Source organism: Falco cherrug, chromosome 13 (genome assembly GCF_023634085.1).
Source record: "Falco cherrug isolate bFalChe1 chromosome 13, bFalChe1.pri, whole genome shotgun sequence".
In the NCBI taxonomy this organism is placed as follows: Eukaryota; Metazoa; Chordata; class Aves; order Falconiformes; family Falconidae; genus Falco; species Falco cherrug.
Genome location: NC_073709.1, coordinates 31,000,198 through 31,020,120, shown reverse-complemented (window position 1 = coordinate 31,020,120; position 19,923 = coordinate 31,000,198). Strand labels below are relative to the sequence as shown.

The 19,923-nt window shown below is 42.8% G+C and overlaps 1 protein-coding gene across 1 annotated transcript in view; it reads right to left on the bottom strand.

The window, feature by feature from the left end:
* The window catches only part of ALK (ALK receptor tyrosine kinase), a 281,080-nt gene extending 263,890 nt beyond the window's left edge, over positions 1–17,190 (bottom strand). Inside the window, exon 1 of the mRNA XM_014277243.3 lies at positions 17,058–17,190. Within this exon, the coding sequence (XP_014132718.2) occupies positions 17,058–17,106 (49 nt within the window). The 5' untranslated portion in view covers positions 17,107–17,190. The remainder of the gene's footprint in view (positions 1–17,057) is intronic.
* Positions 17,191–19,923: the final 2,733 nt, after the last annotated feature.

Sequence of the window (19,923 nt, the reverse complement as noted above, 5' to 3'; positions counted from 1 at the left end):
ACGGACTATATTGCTTTATGTAGTGCTTTATCAAACCTGTCATATTGGATAATGTAAAATGCCTCAAACCCATCTTAAGCCGTGCTGGGTCAATACAGTAACTTCGTGACATTATAGAATCTATGACTAAAGCTTATACTGAGTCAATTTAAGAGCAATGCTATTTGAATCTGTTCAATCTTTATTTTTGTAGTTTGACAAGGAAATAAAAATAAAAAAAGGATAGATGGGCAAAGGGGAAAAAACCAAATCTATTTGGGGTCAACTAATGGGTATACCATGAAAAAGAGCACCCCAGTAAGTATGATCTCTCCGTGCAATTTCTCACCTGCTGGTGATGGCTCAGACGTGGTGTGAAGACGGGCTGCAGCCCCCACTCTACCTGGCTCGCAGCGGGGCTGGGAAGGCTCAGGGGCATGTCACAACGCAGCTGCTGGGGCAGCTTTACTTTTGCTCTCCATCTCAATCAATACACAATTATTTTAGGTTAAATTCAACTGCTTTTGGAGGGAGGGAGGGAAAGAATGCTGAAACGTGCCCTGCAGCTTGGCAGGAAGGGAGTCTCAGAGGCAAAAGTGCTGTCCTGAATTGAGCAAAGATCTGAACACAGGTCTACTACAGATCAATCTCTCTGATAGCAGGGAGAAGTAAGGCTCCTTGGTTCCTCTATCTCGTGCATCTAAACAGCAAGATGCAAGGGGTCATCATTTTTAACTTCTCTTTCATTTTTCATTTTGATTAAACTGTTTACTAACATTACACCCACACCCCCATCGTGCCAACGCTTTTTGTAGCTGAGATCCTGTTTCTTGCCTCAGCAGCTATTACCTTCAATCAAAACGAAGCAGAGCACATGTGCTCCTGCAGCAGTGGCCTAACTCAGGCCAGATTCCTGATTTCTTCGCAGGATCTAGTCTCCCCAGCAGCAAGCCAGCATGCAATGCCATGCTGCATTTGGTCCAGCCACAATTTTGTCCTTTTTTCCTTAAGAACACCTCATTCCTTCCCCTTCTCTTTTCCCCATCTTCCTTGTTCACTTTCGTCACCTTGTACTGATGCAAATGTGCGCAGGGCTGCAGCTGAACTGGATCATACCCAAAGAACAGCACACTATGTTAAGTAGCTTAAGGATTATTTCTTTTTAAATCCTGCTCACTTCATTGATTTTTCTTCCAGTTAAGACCCTCAAATAAGCACGCTGGTACAGCTGTGGGGAGGGCCAGAAGGACACAGGCTGGAATGAGTGGACATGGTGAAAAGTCAAACTGTCTTTGCCACTGGTGACACCACAGAGTCAAACCTTTACCCCTGGTAGGGTTTTCAGAAGACAAGAAGGGGCTTTTTAATGACACCTGACTGATTCAGGGCTTTCATTTTCTACACTCACTAAATTGCATATCTGCACTTTGCACAAAAATTTGAGCAATGGTACCAGCAGGGGTAAAGGAAACAGAAAGATTGAAGAAAGAAAAAAAAAAGAAGATTGACAAGGCAGATTTGCACTTGTGAATGAACCTTCAGAAAAAACTGGCAATTTTTATAATGATGAATGCTTAGTCTCCTCAGTTCTTTCTTAATAGGATCACAAAACAAATTTACCATGATCTATTACAAAATGATCAGGCAAAGCTTCAAAAAAGCCACACAACCAAGGCCAATTTCAACATTGCTTTAGCAGGCAATTTCACCTGGAGATGAAAAATTCCTGGAACAGCTAAACCAATATTATGCAAAAAGTATGTTGTATTTACCAAGAGCCAATTTTGAGTCTATCACCATAGCATCTAAGCAAACAAGATCATAGCCTTGCAATTATAATAAGGATGAATTGATTCTGTCTCCCTTCTGCAAGCCCTGGATTTTACAGTGGCCTTCAACAAAATAACATGTTAATTCAATGCTGTTTTCATTTTAACTATACAGAGTCCTTTTTTCTTTGCTGTAAGAATGAAGTATTAGGACTTATACTTTGCCTGTGCATTGATACAACACTACGTAAAGGACTATGTAATAAATCATTATTTTCTGTCCCTGTAGCCATGTGAAGTTCAGTTTTTCAACAGTTTGGTCAGTCTTACTCCTTTTTTTTGATACATCCTATCTATTGTTAACAGTAATATTACAAAGCATTGTAGAAGGAAAAATTATTCTCCTACTGTCAAAGGCGGCACAGGTTGTGATATTGGCGGAGGTCCTACAGAGATGTGACTTTCATGAAATGACAGCCCCACCCTGCCTGGTAGGTGTATTCAGGCCCATGGAACTACTTGATTGAATTACATTTTACAGGACACACAGTCCTGGGCAATTTAGTTGTATTAGGATTTTTCTATCACAATCAAGAAGGCAGTATCTGGCACCTGTGGAGGAGTAGCTACACACAGGCTGCTGAAAGCAGTGGTGATCATAGAATTGCTTAGGCTGGAAAAGACCTTTGAGATCATCAAGTCCAACCACTAACCCAGGACTGCCAAGTCCACCACTAAACCATGTCCTTAAGCACCACCTAATATCCAACCTAAACCTCCCCTGGCACAGCTTGAGGCCATTTCCTTTTGTTCTATCGCTTGTTATCTGGGAGAGGAGACCAACCTCCCCTGCCTATAGCCCCCGTCAGGCAGTTGTAGAGAGCGGTAAGTCCCTGAGCCTCCTCTTCTCCTGATAACCCCAGCTCCCTCAGCCGCTCCTCATCAGACTTGTTCTCTAGACCCTTCACCAGCTCCGTTGCCCGTCTCTGGACACGCTCCAGCACCTCTGAATCCCTCTTGCAGTGAGGGGCCCAAAACTAAGCGTAGTGTCCGAGGTGCGACCTCACCAGTGCTGAGTAGAAGGAGATCAATCACTTCCTCGTCCTGCTGGCCACACTGTTTGGATACAAGCCAGGATGCTATTGGCCTTTTTGGCCACCTGGGCACACTGCTGGCTCATGTTCAGCATCAGCCAGCACCCCCCAGGTCCTTTTCCATCAGGCAGCTTTCCAACCAGCCCTCCCCAAGCCCATAGCGTTGCATGGGGTTGTTGTGACCCAAGTGCAGGACCTGGCACTTCTTGTTGAACCTCATGCAGTTGGCCTCAGCTTATCAGTCCAGCCTGTCCAGATCCCTCTGCAGAGCCTCCTGCCCTCCGGCAGAACAACACTCCCCTGCAACTTCACGTCGTTTGCAAACTTACTGATGACTCCATGTATGAATGGGCTGCGGTGGAATCCTGCCACAGCTGCCACTCAAGAGTGAAATCTTGAGCCATCCATTTTCCTTGACCTTCCTGTGTGTGCTTTCCTATTTTGGATTCTACCGTTCATATTTATTCAGCGTTTTGGATTGCTTTACTTCCATCCTCCCTATGCAGTTACTTGGAGGAAGTTATCATGCTCCCATCAAACTGCAAATAAAGTCAGGATATTGGATCACAGTCTTCATAATCCATCAGACATTGCAATTGAGGGGAAGCTCTGTAGGACCTGCTCAGAAGATGAGGCAGAATCTGAACACTAATAAAAACGTTTCCTAGAGGAGCCAGTTGGATTTGGAGGCATATAACGCACAACGCTGCTCACAACTGTTTTAAGCAGCTGTGCCTGCCGTCCAGAGCCAGAGAACAGCTGCAGCAGCCACTACTCACGGTTAAAACAACCCTTGCGCCGTGCTTAGGTGTGCACCGTGCTCGTGCTGTGCAGGTGCACACTGAGAACACAGCACCAGGCCCACTGCAGGCCACTGAGTAAATCTAACGCCTCACTTGTCTTATGTAGTTTTCTTGACAAATTACATCTTTATTAATCTAAAGCAGAAATTAAGCAAGACTGATCTCTCTGGAAATAAACATCAATGGAAGTAAAGGAAACATGCAAGAAATAGCACTACAAGCCTTTCCTCCTCCATAAATCCTCTCCATTCTCCTATTTAGCTCCCACAGTACTATGAATTAGTAAATCTCAGCATGAGATAAACAGCAAGTCATTGTCGCCATTGCATGTGGAAGGAAAAACTGAGGTCCAGTTGGTAAGAAGGCTCAGATCAGTAGCAGGCAAGAGACTAAATGGAAAACTCTTGTGAGAGTAACGCATTCTCCTTAGAATTCATGGGATGACATCCTGTCAGCATGACTTAGTCTTGGCCATCTCAGGTTGGCTATTAAAGGAAATGTCTTAAGAGAACAACCACCAGAACGGGCCTATATCCTCCTCTTATCTGTAACAGCAGGTCAGAGATGTATATGAGTACTTCTCAAATGGGAACAAAATGGTCCAGACAGGGTTATTCCAGAAGTTCTGAACCAGAAAGTCGTAATTCTTATTCCAGCCACTACTTAAGACAGTGAGGCCATCAAATACACTCAAGGAGGGAGCTAAAGCACTGTATCGGCAGACCCAAATGTCAGTCGACACGAGGATAACAGCAACGCCTGTAAAATGCAGGGGAGTAGGACTGGCTCACCCGCAGAAGATGCAGTAATAAAGCCAGAGAAGTCATGTATTTCTCTGAATTACAGTCAGAAAGCCCAGCAGATAATCTGTAATATTGTCAGTTCACAGAAAGATAGAATTTTTGGCCAAGTAATTCTGTTTGCTCATCATTTCCATGAGCTCATTGTTCATGCAAACCTCTCAGTTACTTTAAAAAATGAAAGCAAGCACAGGAGTGAGCTACTCAGATCCTGGATAGAGGAAAATATTCAAGTGGTTTAGAAGTGAGCAGAGACTAGAATTTTAAAGAGGCTGATTATTGCTTCAGCAAGTTTCACGGAAGTGAAAATACATCACAAATGGGACAGATCAGCCTTTTTGAAGAAAATGGATATTGCTTTTAAAAAGCAAAGACCTCTCGCAGGCAGGCAGCATTTGTCCAAGATGCAAGACGTCTATCTGCAGGCATGTAGATCCCCCTACAAGACATGTTTGCAGATTCTGCAGTCACGCTGATGAGAATAATTCAAGGCTTAAGAAGGGCAGAAGTGACTTTCTGGAAAAGGGACATGGGGGATGTAGGCTGAGATGTTGCAGGAGAAGCAAATCTCAGAGCCTCCCTGCTGATTTCCTGGGTGGTCAGAAACAAAGCTTGGTGGGATGTTACAAAATGCCCACTGTTTTAAAAAAGCTGTTTTGGAAAGCATTCGCTTACATCTACAAAAAAAGTTGGTGTCTGCAGAGCCAGTATCTAAAGGGTATAATCTCCAAGGGTAGCTTACATACAGACACAAAAAAGAAAAAAAAAAGAGAGAGGTACTTGCATGAGTGAGTAGATCCCTCTTCAAGGCCAACCTTCAGGCACGAGCTGACCAGCTGAGGTCCTTTTAGGTGATCAGCCCTACGCTAACAGGGCCAGCCCTTGTTTCTTACCAGGCAAAGGAGCTGAGCACTGTCTTTGCTGCCTCCCACTTCCTAAAAATTTTAGAAAGAGTGTAGGAAATGTCCTGCCTATTCCCATCTTCAGAGCAGAAGAACAATACAGATCTCTCTTTTTCCAAAAACAGTTTCTAGCATTGATCCTTCCAAATCTTGCTTTGAAATGGAACATAAACCATCAAATATTTAAAAAAAAACATAAATTCCTTCTTCTCCAGTGACACAGGAAGAGCCACACAGAAGAAAAGATATTGAAATTTCACCTTTTTAGCATTTTATGTATCAGTCCTTCCAATGCAAAGGAACAAAGCAATCAAGTATTTTCTGCAGTACTTGTAAACTCAGCATCTAACCAAGGCACCAGTGCACAAACCAGGACTGACAAGGAAAACAAAAAAGCAAAACTCACTTGTCTTATTTCACTGGGGAAATAAATGATGAAGTAATAAACAAAATAGATGGTTAAAAGTAATTATACTTACATAGCACAATGCTTTAAGGCACCTTTTTTTTCCCCTCTGAAAAACGGAAACTAGATTTTCAAAACACTTGTACAACTGGTAATTTGCAATGTTGTTCTAGTGAATCTGCAAGACCGCTTTTTTCATAAATATATTATTTTTATCCTGAGAGCATTTCATCAACAATGCAAATAAAGTAGGCAGGCAAAGAAATGAATAGCAGGCGAGAAAGGAGGTGGGGGGGTGGAGAGAAGGGCAGAGAGGGAAAGGGAAAGAAGAGGGGAAAGCAGAGGAAAGAAGGGGGACAGAAAGAGGGCTAAGCCAGCTAGCTAGCTTCAGTAAAGTCAAATAATCCCAAGTAGTAAGCAGTAACAGCAAGTGTATATGGGGATCAGGATGCATAATATATGTTTGGAACAGAAATAGAAAGAACAAAATAGATCATATTTCAAGGAAAGCGAGAATTGGAGAATGAGGAGAGAAGAGCCGGGAAGTAATATAGTATTTTTTTCCCATTACTATAGGACCAAATCTAGAGGCTGTACATCAGTGAAGGCGGCAGTTAGAATATTACAGAATGGATATAAAATCTGTGAAATATATGCAGCATTATTCAAAATGTATTTTCAAGCAGAATAGTAACTGCATATCTCCTGGCTCTGGCTATAACATGAGGCTGTAGACAAAGCATGCTGGGGAAATAACCGAAAGGAAGGAAATGGAGAAATGCCCAGCATGTTTCAAGGACTAACAGGAATGTCATCAGCAAACAAGGATAATAAAGCCTAACAGATGATGCCACAGTAAGGCTATTTGCGACCACTGCCACATCCTAGAAGTGCCCAAATATGACGCAGTCTCGTGGCTTTCCAAATTTTCCAGATCTGTTCCATATAACGACTCTAGCTTCCTCCTCTGTCTCCTTTCCTCCACATTGCCCTCTCTTCACCTTCCCTCAGAACTGGTTTTATTAAAACAAGGAAACCAATCAACTACATTGAGAACAGAGCAAGGCTTGGCCTGAACAGTCTCCTCAGCTTCAGGTTCTCCCGGAGCTCCTGCCTGCCCTCAGGACTTTATCGAGCGGAGCACTGCGCCCTGCCTCCCTCAAACGCGCCGTCTCCCCAGAGTGGCATTAGCAAGTCACCTTCAGGACTCATTTAGCACTTTCTTGCAGGACCAACCCCAGTTAATAAAGCTGGTCCACAAAACCATGGAGAGTTATCCCTGAGGCTACAGGAGAGAACACCTCGCATGTCTTATTTTCTTCCTCATCTAAGGAATACAGTGCAGCCAACTTCTCCCTTGCTGATCAGTGCTTTGCTTTGCGAGTAGCTGTACTGAGATTAGTGTGCAATGTATTAATTTATCACCCTTACAAGAGCTGCCATCAGGCCCTGCAGGTAGCCTTTCAGCAAGCAACCTTGTAAGCACAAACTCCCCAAGAGGAAACCCTCCGTCGGCCAAACACCAGTGATGTGTCAGGGTACGAGCCCTACCTTTACCTTCTTCCAGCTGCTAGGTTTTGCCAGAAGGGCTCATATCATCTGCATAGCACTGTGTCCTCCTGCCAGCTCACCCCAAAAACAGCTAAGAAATCATTTAAAAGGAAATGCTATGGAACCATTCAGAGACAAAGAGGGATTTGATACTAAGATGCAATGCTCAAGAAACCAGAGTTTCAACAGGAAAATGATAACCTCACTGTGAAATCGAACAGCTTTACCTTCACACTGAAAAAGTGCAGTGAATATACAACCAGAAGGAAAACGTTCATTCGAGAATAGTGTTCGGGGCTTTTTTAACTTCAGATGCACCTGCTAAAGCCACATAAATTGCATTTCTGACCTAACAAAACTGTGCTTGTGGAGATGGTACCATTTCCCCAGACACTTTTCTTCACAAATTTCAAACCTACAGCTGTTTGATTCTCAGATATACCGCTGTTTCCTCCTCCCAAACCCACGGACAAACCCTGGGCACTTTGCAATCATGGGTCATCAGTAACAGGAGGAATTGGTACCTTGGGCAACATCGATCAAGAGTCATCACAGCGCTCCCCAAGTGACAACCACAGCTCGCTGGTAGTACAACCAAGGCAACCACCTCCAAATTACAACTTTTGCCTGGCATCTATGTGCAAGTGCCTGGTATTACCCTCTGTACTCATTCACACGGTATACGGGGAAAATGGATATAAACCAGCTTCTGGAGGGACAGGCAGGCACCTCCAGCCCTGGCACCAAACCACGCAGAGGAAAGCAAACCAACCGTGACCAACCTGAGCAAACGTAGAGTTGGCCAACAGATTAGTAAAGAGGGGAGAAGTTACGACAAAGATCAGTGAGATGCGATGTGCGGGGAAAACTGCAGCAATATTTACCAGCAGAGCTTCATTCTTGGTGACTTTTGATAAATCACATTAAGTTGTGTAAATAGCCATTATGTTGGCCGTGTATTTACTTAAAGCCCAGAGATTCAAGGTGGGACAGCTACCGTGGGTATTAGTTACGCAGTCGTTATTCCACTGTGCTGGGAGCACACAATCACGTTTCTCACAAAGAAAAGAGATGACCTGGGGGAAAGGTCACATGCAGTGTCTGTTCTGAGTGAAGAGCTGCTGAACTCCATGCTTCATCATGCTGCTGATGCAAAACAAAAATAATGAGCTGAAGAAATGTCTGGTTATTCATTGCCTTTTGCCATTTATACACATGGTGTACAAGCAACTCTGCGAGGACTGTTCCTACGCATCTGGCACAGCTACACATATAAAGAAAGAAGCCAACGACTTCACAATTTTATCCCAGCCTGGCATTAACGAACAACCTTAATGAGCTTTGGGTAAATATTTCAGCGCTCCAGCATTCATTAGTCAACTTCCAGTCACCATGTGTGGAGTCCGCAGTCACCACAACAGCTGCAGGCTAATGCAGATATATACTGCGCCGGCTTTAAAGTAACACTTAATATCCAACCACCGCAGGCTGCAAAAAGCCCACCTGAAGGGCAAGGCGCATAGCCCAGCTCTGAGCTCCACGATGCCATGGGTAAGCTAGCTGAAAGCTGTCTTCTGTAGTCCTGAAGCGTACCACAGTACGATCTCTTAACACCAGCTCAATTTGACAGCAGATCCGTATCCTTGTTGTGGTCTCTTCTTGTGAATATGCTGCTGGGTCTACTAATATGGGGACTTCCCAAAGCAGCAACGGGAGGCGAATACTCTGACAACTGGAAGAAGTTTAAGATTTGAAATCACAAGCATTTGCAGTGGAAGTCTGTACCATCACCCCTGAAAGCTGAAATACAGCAAGTGACAGGGATATGACAGTGCTTTCATTCAATCTGCGAGAGTTTCAAATTACGACTGTCAACTACGTTCACTGAACAGCTTATGCGTAAACATAAGCTGGATGCATTGGCATAATAAATGGTCAATCAATAACAGTGAAAGAACAGATTAATAAAAGTTGCTTCTGTCAGAGGACAAATTGAGGACACGAGAAAAGATTAAATTCTATGAATACAATTGCTTCCTGTGAATAGTAACATTCAGCTCTTGTTCTGATTAGATGGAATTGGTTCAGATGAGCTTCAAAAACTTCTGAATGCTTTTCTAAAACTGCTGAGGCTTGTCAAAAATGCACTGCACCAATGCCAGAAAAAGACAACAAAGCAAAATACCAAAAACTCTCAAACCAATGCTGAAAGAATCCATGGGATTTTGCAGCCGTCCTTATCTGCCCCATTTGTGCCTTCCAAGTTTTCTTATCTGCTCAGTAAATTTGTATGACAGGGTACCTTCAAACTCTGAATAGGTTTGTACGAGTAAGCTGTGCGCTGCTTTGCCTCATGTGACTCTAAGAAAAATAGCCAGTCAGTCAAGCCCAGGTTCTAAACTCTTTACTGTGGGCAGAGATTATGATATATGGGATGGAAAAAAACCACAACTTGATTTTTCTAAAAGCAGCATAAGCTAGCCACATTGGCAGTTAGAAAAAATCATGTTCTGACTTGTAGTGCTGAACAAAATTGATGGATTAGTCACTTGCTGAGAACTGATATAGAGTACCAAATTACTGTATTGGACATTCCTCTGAACACAATACATTATATTAAAATATATAAATGTCATCATTTAGAAAGTAGCTCTCTGGCAACAGTCTTAAAGAAACAAGACTCTTATGTGCCCAGCTGCACAGTATTTAGGCACATGCACACGTGTGAACAAAAACATCATCTGAGTCTTATCTGAAACATTTTCTTTATCCTGTTGCCCTAGCAAACCATGTACTCTTCATGAAAGCAAAAGAACACGTTAGTGGTTATCCTCCACCTGCTCAAAATGCAGAAAATCCTCAGGTAGAATTTGGAAAGCAATGGCAGAAGAGAGGTCTTTTGTCTTTAGACAGAGAAGTTGTACCCATGGACAGCTGGACATTAATAAGGGAATACTGCCTAAACAGTCAAGCTATCTCAAACGATAATCCGCTTCAACCAGGAGTTACAGAAATTATTAACTACTTGCCACCTTACTCTTTGTCTCTCTTGTCCACAGGGGACAAAACTGGGGTGCTGAGTGAGCTAAACAGTCACTAACAGGAGCACAATACCTAGGAAACGGTCAAAATGCCTCCTAACACTTCCAACCTCGGAATCGTTGCTGGTGGCCCAAATACTTAATCTCCCTCACTCCTGCCGTAAAGGAAGAAAATAATATTTCCTTCTTAGAGAGTGAAAACTTACTGAATTTACACCAAACAATAATACAAAACAGCATATTATATGCAGCACATGGATGCTACGCTGAAAACTTAATTTTTACACATCCTCTGAGGTTTGAGAGCTTCCATATCCAGGATTTGAAGGCAACGTTACACATTACATGCGGGAGTGCAGACCACTGCTGCAGGATTAAGGCCACAACGAGATAAGAAATAGCTCAGAAACAGTCAGGGATACTCTCTCCCACCCCTATCCAGCCCTGAGCCCATGAGTCTTTCCACATTTCTCATTGCATCTTCAAGAGCCAGGCAGAGGAAATGCATATACCCTACAGTGAGAAGAGTCATCAAACTTGAAGACTTACGTAGATTTAGTATTTACCACTTTAAAAAGTAAAAAAAAAACCAAACCAAAAAAAACCAACAAAAAAACCAACACACCACCAAATAATCTTTAAAGGATTTCAACATACTGTAGTTAAAAAGGTAGGTTTTACCAGCAATCCCAGTTTACAGGCAAAGGAGGCAAAGGGGTTAGGCAAATTGGTCCACGTATACCAGCCTGCAGACTTGGTGACAAGAGCCCTCACAGCATCTAGGACCATCGCGAATGACATTGTTCTCTCTTACTTTGCCTTCTTTCTTTAGTGTGGTCTACCTGCCCTCAAACCCAAGATTACTGGTACAGCCAGCTTCATGAATACGGCAGAAATTCGGTAGAACAAAGAAAAGCCACAAAGCTTTTAAAACGAAAATCAGAAGTGGCAAGGTGTAGGGTTGTGGCCCAGTCTTTCCATCATCGCTTCCTAGGACTACACCATTTTTGCAAGCTTCTGGACAGAAAAATGAAAGCATTCTGGTTTTTTTCCTCTGAAAAAGCAAGGTTTTCATGGAGTCAGAATTTTCAGTACTATTTTGTTAATGAAAGTGAATTGCTTTTCTTCACTGAAATTTCCTATGAAAAAAAACAGAAAAGAATTTCCTGATACCGCTGAATTATGCCATTACATACTATAGAGGCTGTTTCAGTCTTGGACTGGAAAAGAAACACAGAATTTTGTTTCTGTCCAGCAACCTCTCTGCTTAAGAGTCTCCTAATATATTCATTACAGCCTGTTCCTATTTGTTCTCTGCCATAAGGCACATGTAATTGCAAGTAAGCAGCAAAGATTTATTTTTTTTTAAATATATCTATCAAGTAGTGGTGGCACCATACGACCAGAGATACAGCATCTATATTTAGTAAAAAGGTGGGCGATCCAGATATACAGACCTGTTAGCATGACCCTGGCAGAATTCAAGGCTGAACAGGTTCTGAAGCACAGAAGATTGTGGTGGGAATGGAAAAAGGGTTGAAAGGTGTCTTAGGTTTAGCAAAAGCTGACGGATCTAACACAGATATTTGCTAAGGTAATTGATTTTCTAAACAAGGGCAGTGCCTTAGATTCCACCTGCAAAGACAAAATATTTGAGACAGCGCCATGGAGGGAATCTGAGACTGGGAAAGCTGAAAGTTAGTGGAGAAGCCAAGAGAGAAACAAGGCAGTAGCTAAAAGCAAAGTAGCGATAACCAGCTGTCCTGCTAGGGGAACTCGCAATGACACATTTTCACACCATTCCTGCAAAAACTGCTGGATACGAATTCTGTAGCTGATTTCCAGCCTGAACTGAACCAACCATGTATTACAGAGCTGTAAGGAGTGTTGAGGAAGTTACCTGCACACAGAAACAGGGACTATTTCAGTGCTATTCACAATGACAGTAGCTCATCCTTCTGGGAAGAGGAGGAACATAAAGCCTTAAATGAAAACTTGGACGCCTGGATATAAGTACCAGACTATGGAGAAAGTGCCTGTACTGTCATATATCTAGTGAGTAACAGTAATTATCAGCCAAAATGAGACTTAAGACACATCTGAGCCGTCGGTACTTATCTGCTCTGGTGCATTCCAGCAGGATGAGTTTGACTTGAATCCCATGCATGGCTTTTAGTGTGAAGAGAAAAAAGCAAAGGGACCAAAAACCAGATAGGAATACAGAGTGAAGAAGTAGAGGACTGCTGTCTTCAATATGTCTGGAGGTAAAGAGCAGGGGAAAACAGAGTCATCAAAGCCAAACGGCATTATTAGCATGTGAGCAAACAAATACAAAATGATGTTAAGAAAGTACACCTGGAAATGAAAACAAAGCTTCTGAACAGCAGAGGCATAAGGTTCAGCAAGAACATTTTTGCAGCAGTAATGGGAAGCAGGGAGAGAATCTCAGCTGCTTTTAAGGGGTTACTTAAATCTTAAATGGGATTACAACTGAGACTGTGGGGAAGCAAACATGATGACCCAGTACACCATTGCTCCCACGCTAGGTTTGTCTTAGTTCTGTGAACTAATGAATCCTCCCTGTTCTCTGTGCAGACCATCTCTTCTTTGTCATGAGACAAGAGGACTGTTAAGAGTCCTGCGTTAGCAATGCTACCTTTGGCCACTGCAATGGTTAATTGTAATACCATCACATCGGGCATGATCTTGGATGGTTCTAAAGCCCTTCAATTCACATGAAAATCAATAGCAGCTAGAGTAATTGATGTAAGGGACTTTACCAAGTCCTTTAACACGAGTACATCTTCCAGAGAAACCCCATGTACATAGCAAGCACCTGAAAACTATTCAGCTCTTAACAGCCACTCTGTCACTTCACAACTTTTCCTTATTTTTGGCCTTTTATAAAGCATCTAGTTTCGCTGTAAATGTATTTGGACCCAACAGAACAGCACACACAAGCAACCAAACAGCAAACCAAGCAAAAGGAAGACACTACGGTTCAATTGCTGTCATTCCTGCATCGTGTGAACAAGGTGGCAGTGTCTTCTGAGTTTTCTACGAGATTGTGAACAAGGAGGAAAGTTGGGGAAAATGCAGTCAAACATGTTATTCTCATCATTATGTGAGGTTAACCTTGGGCATGTATTGAAATCATCATAACACATCAACAATCAGATATTTTTTTTTTATTACCCTGGCATAAATTGGAAGACTACTGTAAGGTGGCCCAGAGACTACCTCCACAGTAAGCAAAGGCTACGGAGAACTGCCCACACAGCCGGCCAGCCCATGGCTCTTAGCCATGCTCAGCAGCTCAGTAGTCCATTGGCAAGAGAACCGTAAACCACAAAGCGCGTGCTCCTGCTGCCGTAACGGCAACTCCTGTCTGCGTGAGAATCACAGCAGCAGCCGAAAACTGTGGTCACCCAAGATCTGTTCAGGGATCCAGTGAAGGAAGGAATTGTGCTAGAAAAGTTGCTGCAAGGAGGCTAATTCAGTGTTACGTATTAGAAAACAGCAAGCAGTGGGAAGGGAAAATACTCACATCTACCTGGGCCACAGCCCAACGGACAGGGTGGCGCAGGGACCAACAGTGCATCCAGGGAGGTCTAGGGCTGCTTACGTTCCTGCTGCCACCAGAAGCCCACCTGAGGCTCTCTGGCAAAGCATCGATCTGTGGATAGTAGGAGCCCTGGAGTGCCAGACAAACATTTTTTTGTGCTGTGGTTTCAAATTTGGCCAGAGAAAGCATGTGTTGTTCACTGGGGAGATACACTATTATCCTTGGGGACGAAGGTTCAATTCTCTGCCATAGGACTTGTTATCAATCTCCTGCTGATCCGATGGGCCTCTGGACTCTGCGAGTCTAGGCACCCACATGGTATGGGCTGACGTTTTCTAAACCTTATTTAAGATTTTGAAGATGGGAATACCAACCGCTAGTTCCCTACCTCCCCTGCACGGTTACTGCATGTTTGTGCAGTACCCAGATGTTACGATATTAATAACTTAAGACTGACAGAAATTGGTCAGCCTTTTTAACATGGCCTTGATAATTAGTAGATAACTGAAGAATCTACGCAAGGCCCACTTCATTTCTCTTGAAAAAGCAAGATGAAAAAGGTAAATTGAGATAATTGAAGCACACTAATCTTCCCTAATTATCCATATTTCTCTTCAGTACCTTCCATCCTCCCACAACCAAGTCCTGCTTGCTCAGGCAATGATCACTGCAGGAAATAAACAAGATTTCAACCACACCGTCCCTGCCTGTATCCCCATCACAGCTGCAATGAAAAACAGGCTGACGAATGAGGAGAAAAAGAAGCAGAGGGTACCCATTAACCTCTTCAACAAAGAGCATCGAACACTAGGTTTTATTAGGGAGAGCAGGACAGCTTAATAGTTAGCACTCCTTGCTGCAAAATTTAATTAGATAGTGATCAACAGCCCTAGTATATTTATCCAACAAGGAGTAAATTACCCAGTGCTGCTCTGAGAGGCCTTAGACTTCCTGTTCATAGTTCCCTGAAAATATCACAACACTCAACAGGAGTCAAAAGTCAACTTCAGAAAATTTGCAAAAAGAAATAAAGAAAAACCAGGAAACATCATTGTATTACAATTCTGGTCCCATTTTCCCCTCTGAGATGCCTACATCTTCCCCTCATTCTCAAAACAGACATGAAAGAGCTAAGAAAGTTTCAGGCAACAAAAGGCAACAAAAATGATTAGCCAAATGGCAGACCTGGAGAACTTAAAATAAGGCAGAATTCTTCAGCCTGGAAAAAAGGTGACTGAAGTGCTTTATAATAAGGAAATATGAAATAGTGACTGGCAGGGGAAAGATGGTAATTATTTTTCTTAAGTCAAAATCTAGGAATTCAGAGCAAAGTCATCTGACTACTTTTAAAACACAAGTGTTTCTCAAATGATACAGTTATTAAATTTGACACTCAGGTCCACAAAATGTCATGGAAGTAAAAGGGTTCCAAAAGCAATAAGAAAAATACTTGGAAGAAAGGGCCATTAAAAAGTATTAAACAAGATGATGCTGATGGAAACTTCCATCTAAGGAAGTTCCTCTGCTACAAACTGCTGGAAACTGGGTTATAATAATACCAAAGAATGCAACATTTTATACATGCTCTGTTCTTACACTTTAAAAAAAAAAAAAAAAAAAAAAAAGAGAGGTATGACCACAGGCAGACATCATAGGTTCCTGGTCTGATCAACTATAATCATTCAATCTTTGAATCTTGTCAGCTTTTTGTGGAAGCCAGCAAGGATGATTATGCCCACTTATTGCACAAAATCAATATTATAAAGCTGTACCATCAGACTTCTGCCTCAGTCTCAGAATTGTGGTACAGCTACTACATAGAGGATGTCATTACAAGACTGCAAAGGGTAAGAGTCACCAAGTACAGATTGTTGTCCCAGCTGGTTGCCATTCAAAGTCTTTACCTTTTCTCATTTCTGTATTTGTATTACTCAGATATTCTGGTATTTTACTACAGCCGTGTACCTTGTCTCAGCAAGAACAACTGAAAAAGTCTTCAGTGTTACTTGCACAGTTAATAAGATCAGAAAGTGCAATGCGATTCAGCCAAATGACAGACTCCATTCACACACGATTAATTTTTGTTAAGTCACAGTACCTAGCTGTATCTAGAGATGTGTAACTGGTCTTCTAGTTGAGGTTAAATATTGAGGCAATGCTGAAAATAATAATAATGGGACGCAGAGTATTTTTAAGGCTTGTGGCTGAATTATCCCAGGGTGGAAAACAAAACATGACAAGCCACCAAAGTGTGCTAGCTTATCTATCAGTTCATCCAGATGATAAGACTACACAATCTTTGCTGCTTGCTTTCATTTGTGCTTGTATGTCATGGTTTTAGCATTCATAAGATCACTCAGGCTTACAGAAGCCTCATGCAATATTAAAGTGTTTATGCAACCCCTTTCTGTGCTTTAAGCAGCAACAACAAGTTCTGAGTGTGCAGAGAACAAGAAAAAAAAATAGGTTCCACATCTCAGGAGAAAACCCTACTCCAGTCAAACAATGGTCTCCGAGCCATCTTACGATTAATCAGAGCAGTAATTTCTGCTCAATTAGCACCATTTGCATTCCACCACTCTACCTCTCTTGGCATGTGTTTTGAAGTTGCTTCTGGGCTCAGATGCATCAATAAGCTAAAGAACATGCTTTTATTTCAAGAAATTGTCTCTTCAAAATAATTCTGCCCCTGCAAGTAAAGCATTCAAGCTACATATGACGAGTCAAAGATTAAGATATGTAAAAAAGCATGCCACTTTGACCTAAGCTGCGTTTTACAGAACCACTTGATGCTTAATGAGATGCGTTATAGGCAGCAAGCTTCAGAGGGTGATCTGGAGAAGACCTCCACGTGGACTTTGACTTAGCAGCATGAATTGCTTCACAGCAAACTATCATGAACAGAGTATAATGAGGTGTGGGTGGGTGGGTGGAGAGAGAAAAAAAGAGGCAGAATAGGATTCTGCTTACTGTGAAGGGACACTGGTGCTAAGAGGACCAGTTTGCTCAAATACACAGCTGGAATGGGACTGTTTCAGATGCCGGGAGGGCTGAAACAAGAGAATATGGGATAAACAGAGCTCTACAGGAAAGTGGTACACTTGTACCCTCTGGAAGTTTTGTGCCAGTGTCTGTACCCGTACATACCTGCCTGAAGCCTTGGATCACGATTCAGATGGAAGCAGCAGACCTCCATACCATGCAGGTCTTCATCAGCATATTGCTTTTCTGGTCCTCTCTACTAAAGAGATGCTCCATTTACATTGCATGCAAAGCTCAAGACTCGGTTCCCAGCTCACGTCTGGCTCTCACGGTTAGCTGCAGTCTCACCATAGCAAAGAAGCCAGGCTTAGTCGTAGGTTGGGGTTACGTACACAAGGGACCGTGCGATCCTCTCTTTTCACCATTGCCTACTGCTTAGCAGCACGCTTTATCTATATGGTGAAGCCAGACACTAATACCAGTCTAGATGACAATCAAGAAATTCTTTACCTTCATTTCCATCAGCTCTTTTTATGACATTTCCTCATCAACAGTTAAGTTAAACATCTTACTATGTGTTTGTCCATTAAAGATTCAGAACTCTGATAAAGCCAAGTTGAAAAATTTATGCTCTGCACTTGATTTGACCATGCCTCACCCAGCTGCTGATATGCTTGACTGGGGGCCCCACCGCTGAGCACAACGAGCTGCACATGCACTAGCAAATGCCCTGCAAGCACCCCTGGGCTGAGCAGCAATGCTCAAAACTGCACTTCAGCAAGGCACCAAGAAGACTCTCTAATCCCACACTGCAGCCTTCTGAGATGACCACAAGAAGGGTTCAATTACTTTTTAAAAAAACAAAAAACCCAAAACCTTAAAGTTTGATTCTTTAGAACATCAGGGTTTGCATCCTTCAGTAATAGTTTGGAAATCATGGGTTTGCAGACCTCCTAATGAGGCGGTGCTTGTTACAAAGAACGCATTAAGCCCCCGTCTCCCAAGCCCACCCGGTAGCACGCCTGCAGCCAACACTGCCGCTGCCTGCTCCGAGCCAGGCCATCACATCAGCAACAGTCTGAGGTTTTCACACTTCACAGTTAAGCACAGCCTCTAGTTGCTCTTTTTAACCCAGCCAGACACTTCCTGGCAATGCACAGTCCAACATGCATTAGCACTGGTTGTTTCATCCAGTGATGAATTCCATGTATCAACCAACCAAGATTATTGATTTTTTTCAAACTTGTTTACTTTCAGAGCTTCTTAAAAGTGATTCTTTTCTGAAAGAGTTTGAAGACACTAGGCTTCACAAAAGGGGAAAAAGAATGAAAGGCTCGACAAGACTCCATGTAGCATTCACTCAGCCTACCAAAAGAGCCGTAGGAAACCAACACCTGTAAATATCCAGCAGTGTTTCCCACTTTGTTCCTAGGCATAGCTTTGCCTCATTTAATGTCACAGACAGCTAAAAATCAGTCTAAATACACTTGTTCTATTATCGCCTCAGCTGTTTGCTCTTAAAAAAAAACCCGCAACACAAAACCCTGAACTGCTCCTTCCAGAAAGATTTGCTGCCTTCTCATGCTCTTTTCTGCTTCTCCAAGTCCCAACTTGCACAGCTCTTCTCTGTTCAGATTAATGTTACATGAGTAATTGAATTCTCAGTTCTGCTGCAGAACTGGGAGAGTATATGTGTGGCAGGGAGGGGAAGTCAGCGTGGGAAAGAGGGTGCAATCTTTTTGCATCCAATATCCCTTGCTCTCATCCAGGTCTTGAGACCTGCTTCCCAGGAAAGTGCCCTAACCAGTAAGTTACAAAGCCTTATGAGATAGGTCACCTTCAGTTCTCCTGCTGGAGTTGTCCCTTTTTTTACAAAACGCTTGAATATTGGTGGCCAGTCCAATGGAAAGATGACGACACAGTGATCTTCTGGAGACATGTCTCACCTGGCAGGTGGGACACTGCTGAAACAAATATTCAAGAGCTCTGCACAAAACAGAGCAGCATCAGACAAGGATGCAGAGTCCCACCTCCCCCACTGAATCCAGCGCTGCTTGATGGCTTAGGTGCTCTCCTGCAATGTGGGAGCTGCAAGTTCAAACTCCTTTGGGCACAGAAAGAAATTAAACCTGGAATTTCTGCAGCCTGGGTGACCACTCTAACCAGTTAGTTAAACAGACAAAACAAAACCACTGGCATTTTTAATAAATCTAACTCCTGATACTTTTTTCCAGCTGCAGCTATTCATTTAATAGATCCAGAATTTGTAAATAGTTCCCAGAAAGAATGGATTTCTTACTTCATCAAAGAAATTATTCTGGAGAGGCACAGCCAAAGAACAGTTTATTTAGACTGTGACTTCTCCACAGCAAGGATGAATGAACCATACTCTTTACCTAACGCCAAACACCAGTGGAATCAAGATCTGATATTGTCCTCAGGCAACACCCTCAAGAAAAGAATTAACAATATTTATTTTATTAACTTACACTCAAACAATTAGGGTGCTATGAGATAAAACTCCCAATCAATGCAAAAGGCACTAGGAAGTCTGGTTAACAGGGACCGGTAGTCTGACACCCTCAGCTCCCCACAGCCCTTGTGGAATGCAGCTCCTCCGGGGCTGGGCTCTCTGCAAGCACCTCTCCTGCACTGCACCCACTTGTGCTGAACTACCTCACTTGGAGCTGCCTTAAATAGCTCAAGATGATGTGGCATGGTGATGCGTGGACAGTCCCCAATGCACCAGACAGCAGGTTTGGGGTTCTCAGCCTTCAGCTGAATTGCCTCAGTGGGATTTATGTGGAACGTAGGCGCCCAGAAACCTTTGTGGATCTGAGCCCAGAAAACTTTAAAAATGTATCAACACAAATTAATAACAATATATTAAAGTGTTAATGTTTCTGGGGTGGAAGGTAATTGCCCATTCAGCTACCTCCTTCCTTCTCGTCTCATTAGAACTGCCCAAAGGATATTGGAGTTGCAGCATTTCAATCAAGGTGTTCAAAATACAGCCTTGTAAATTCAAATT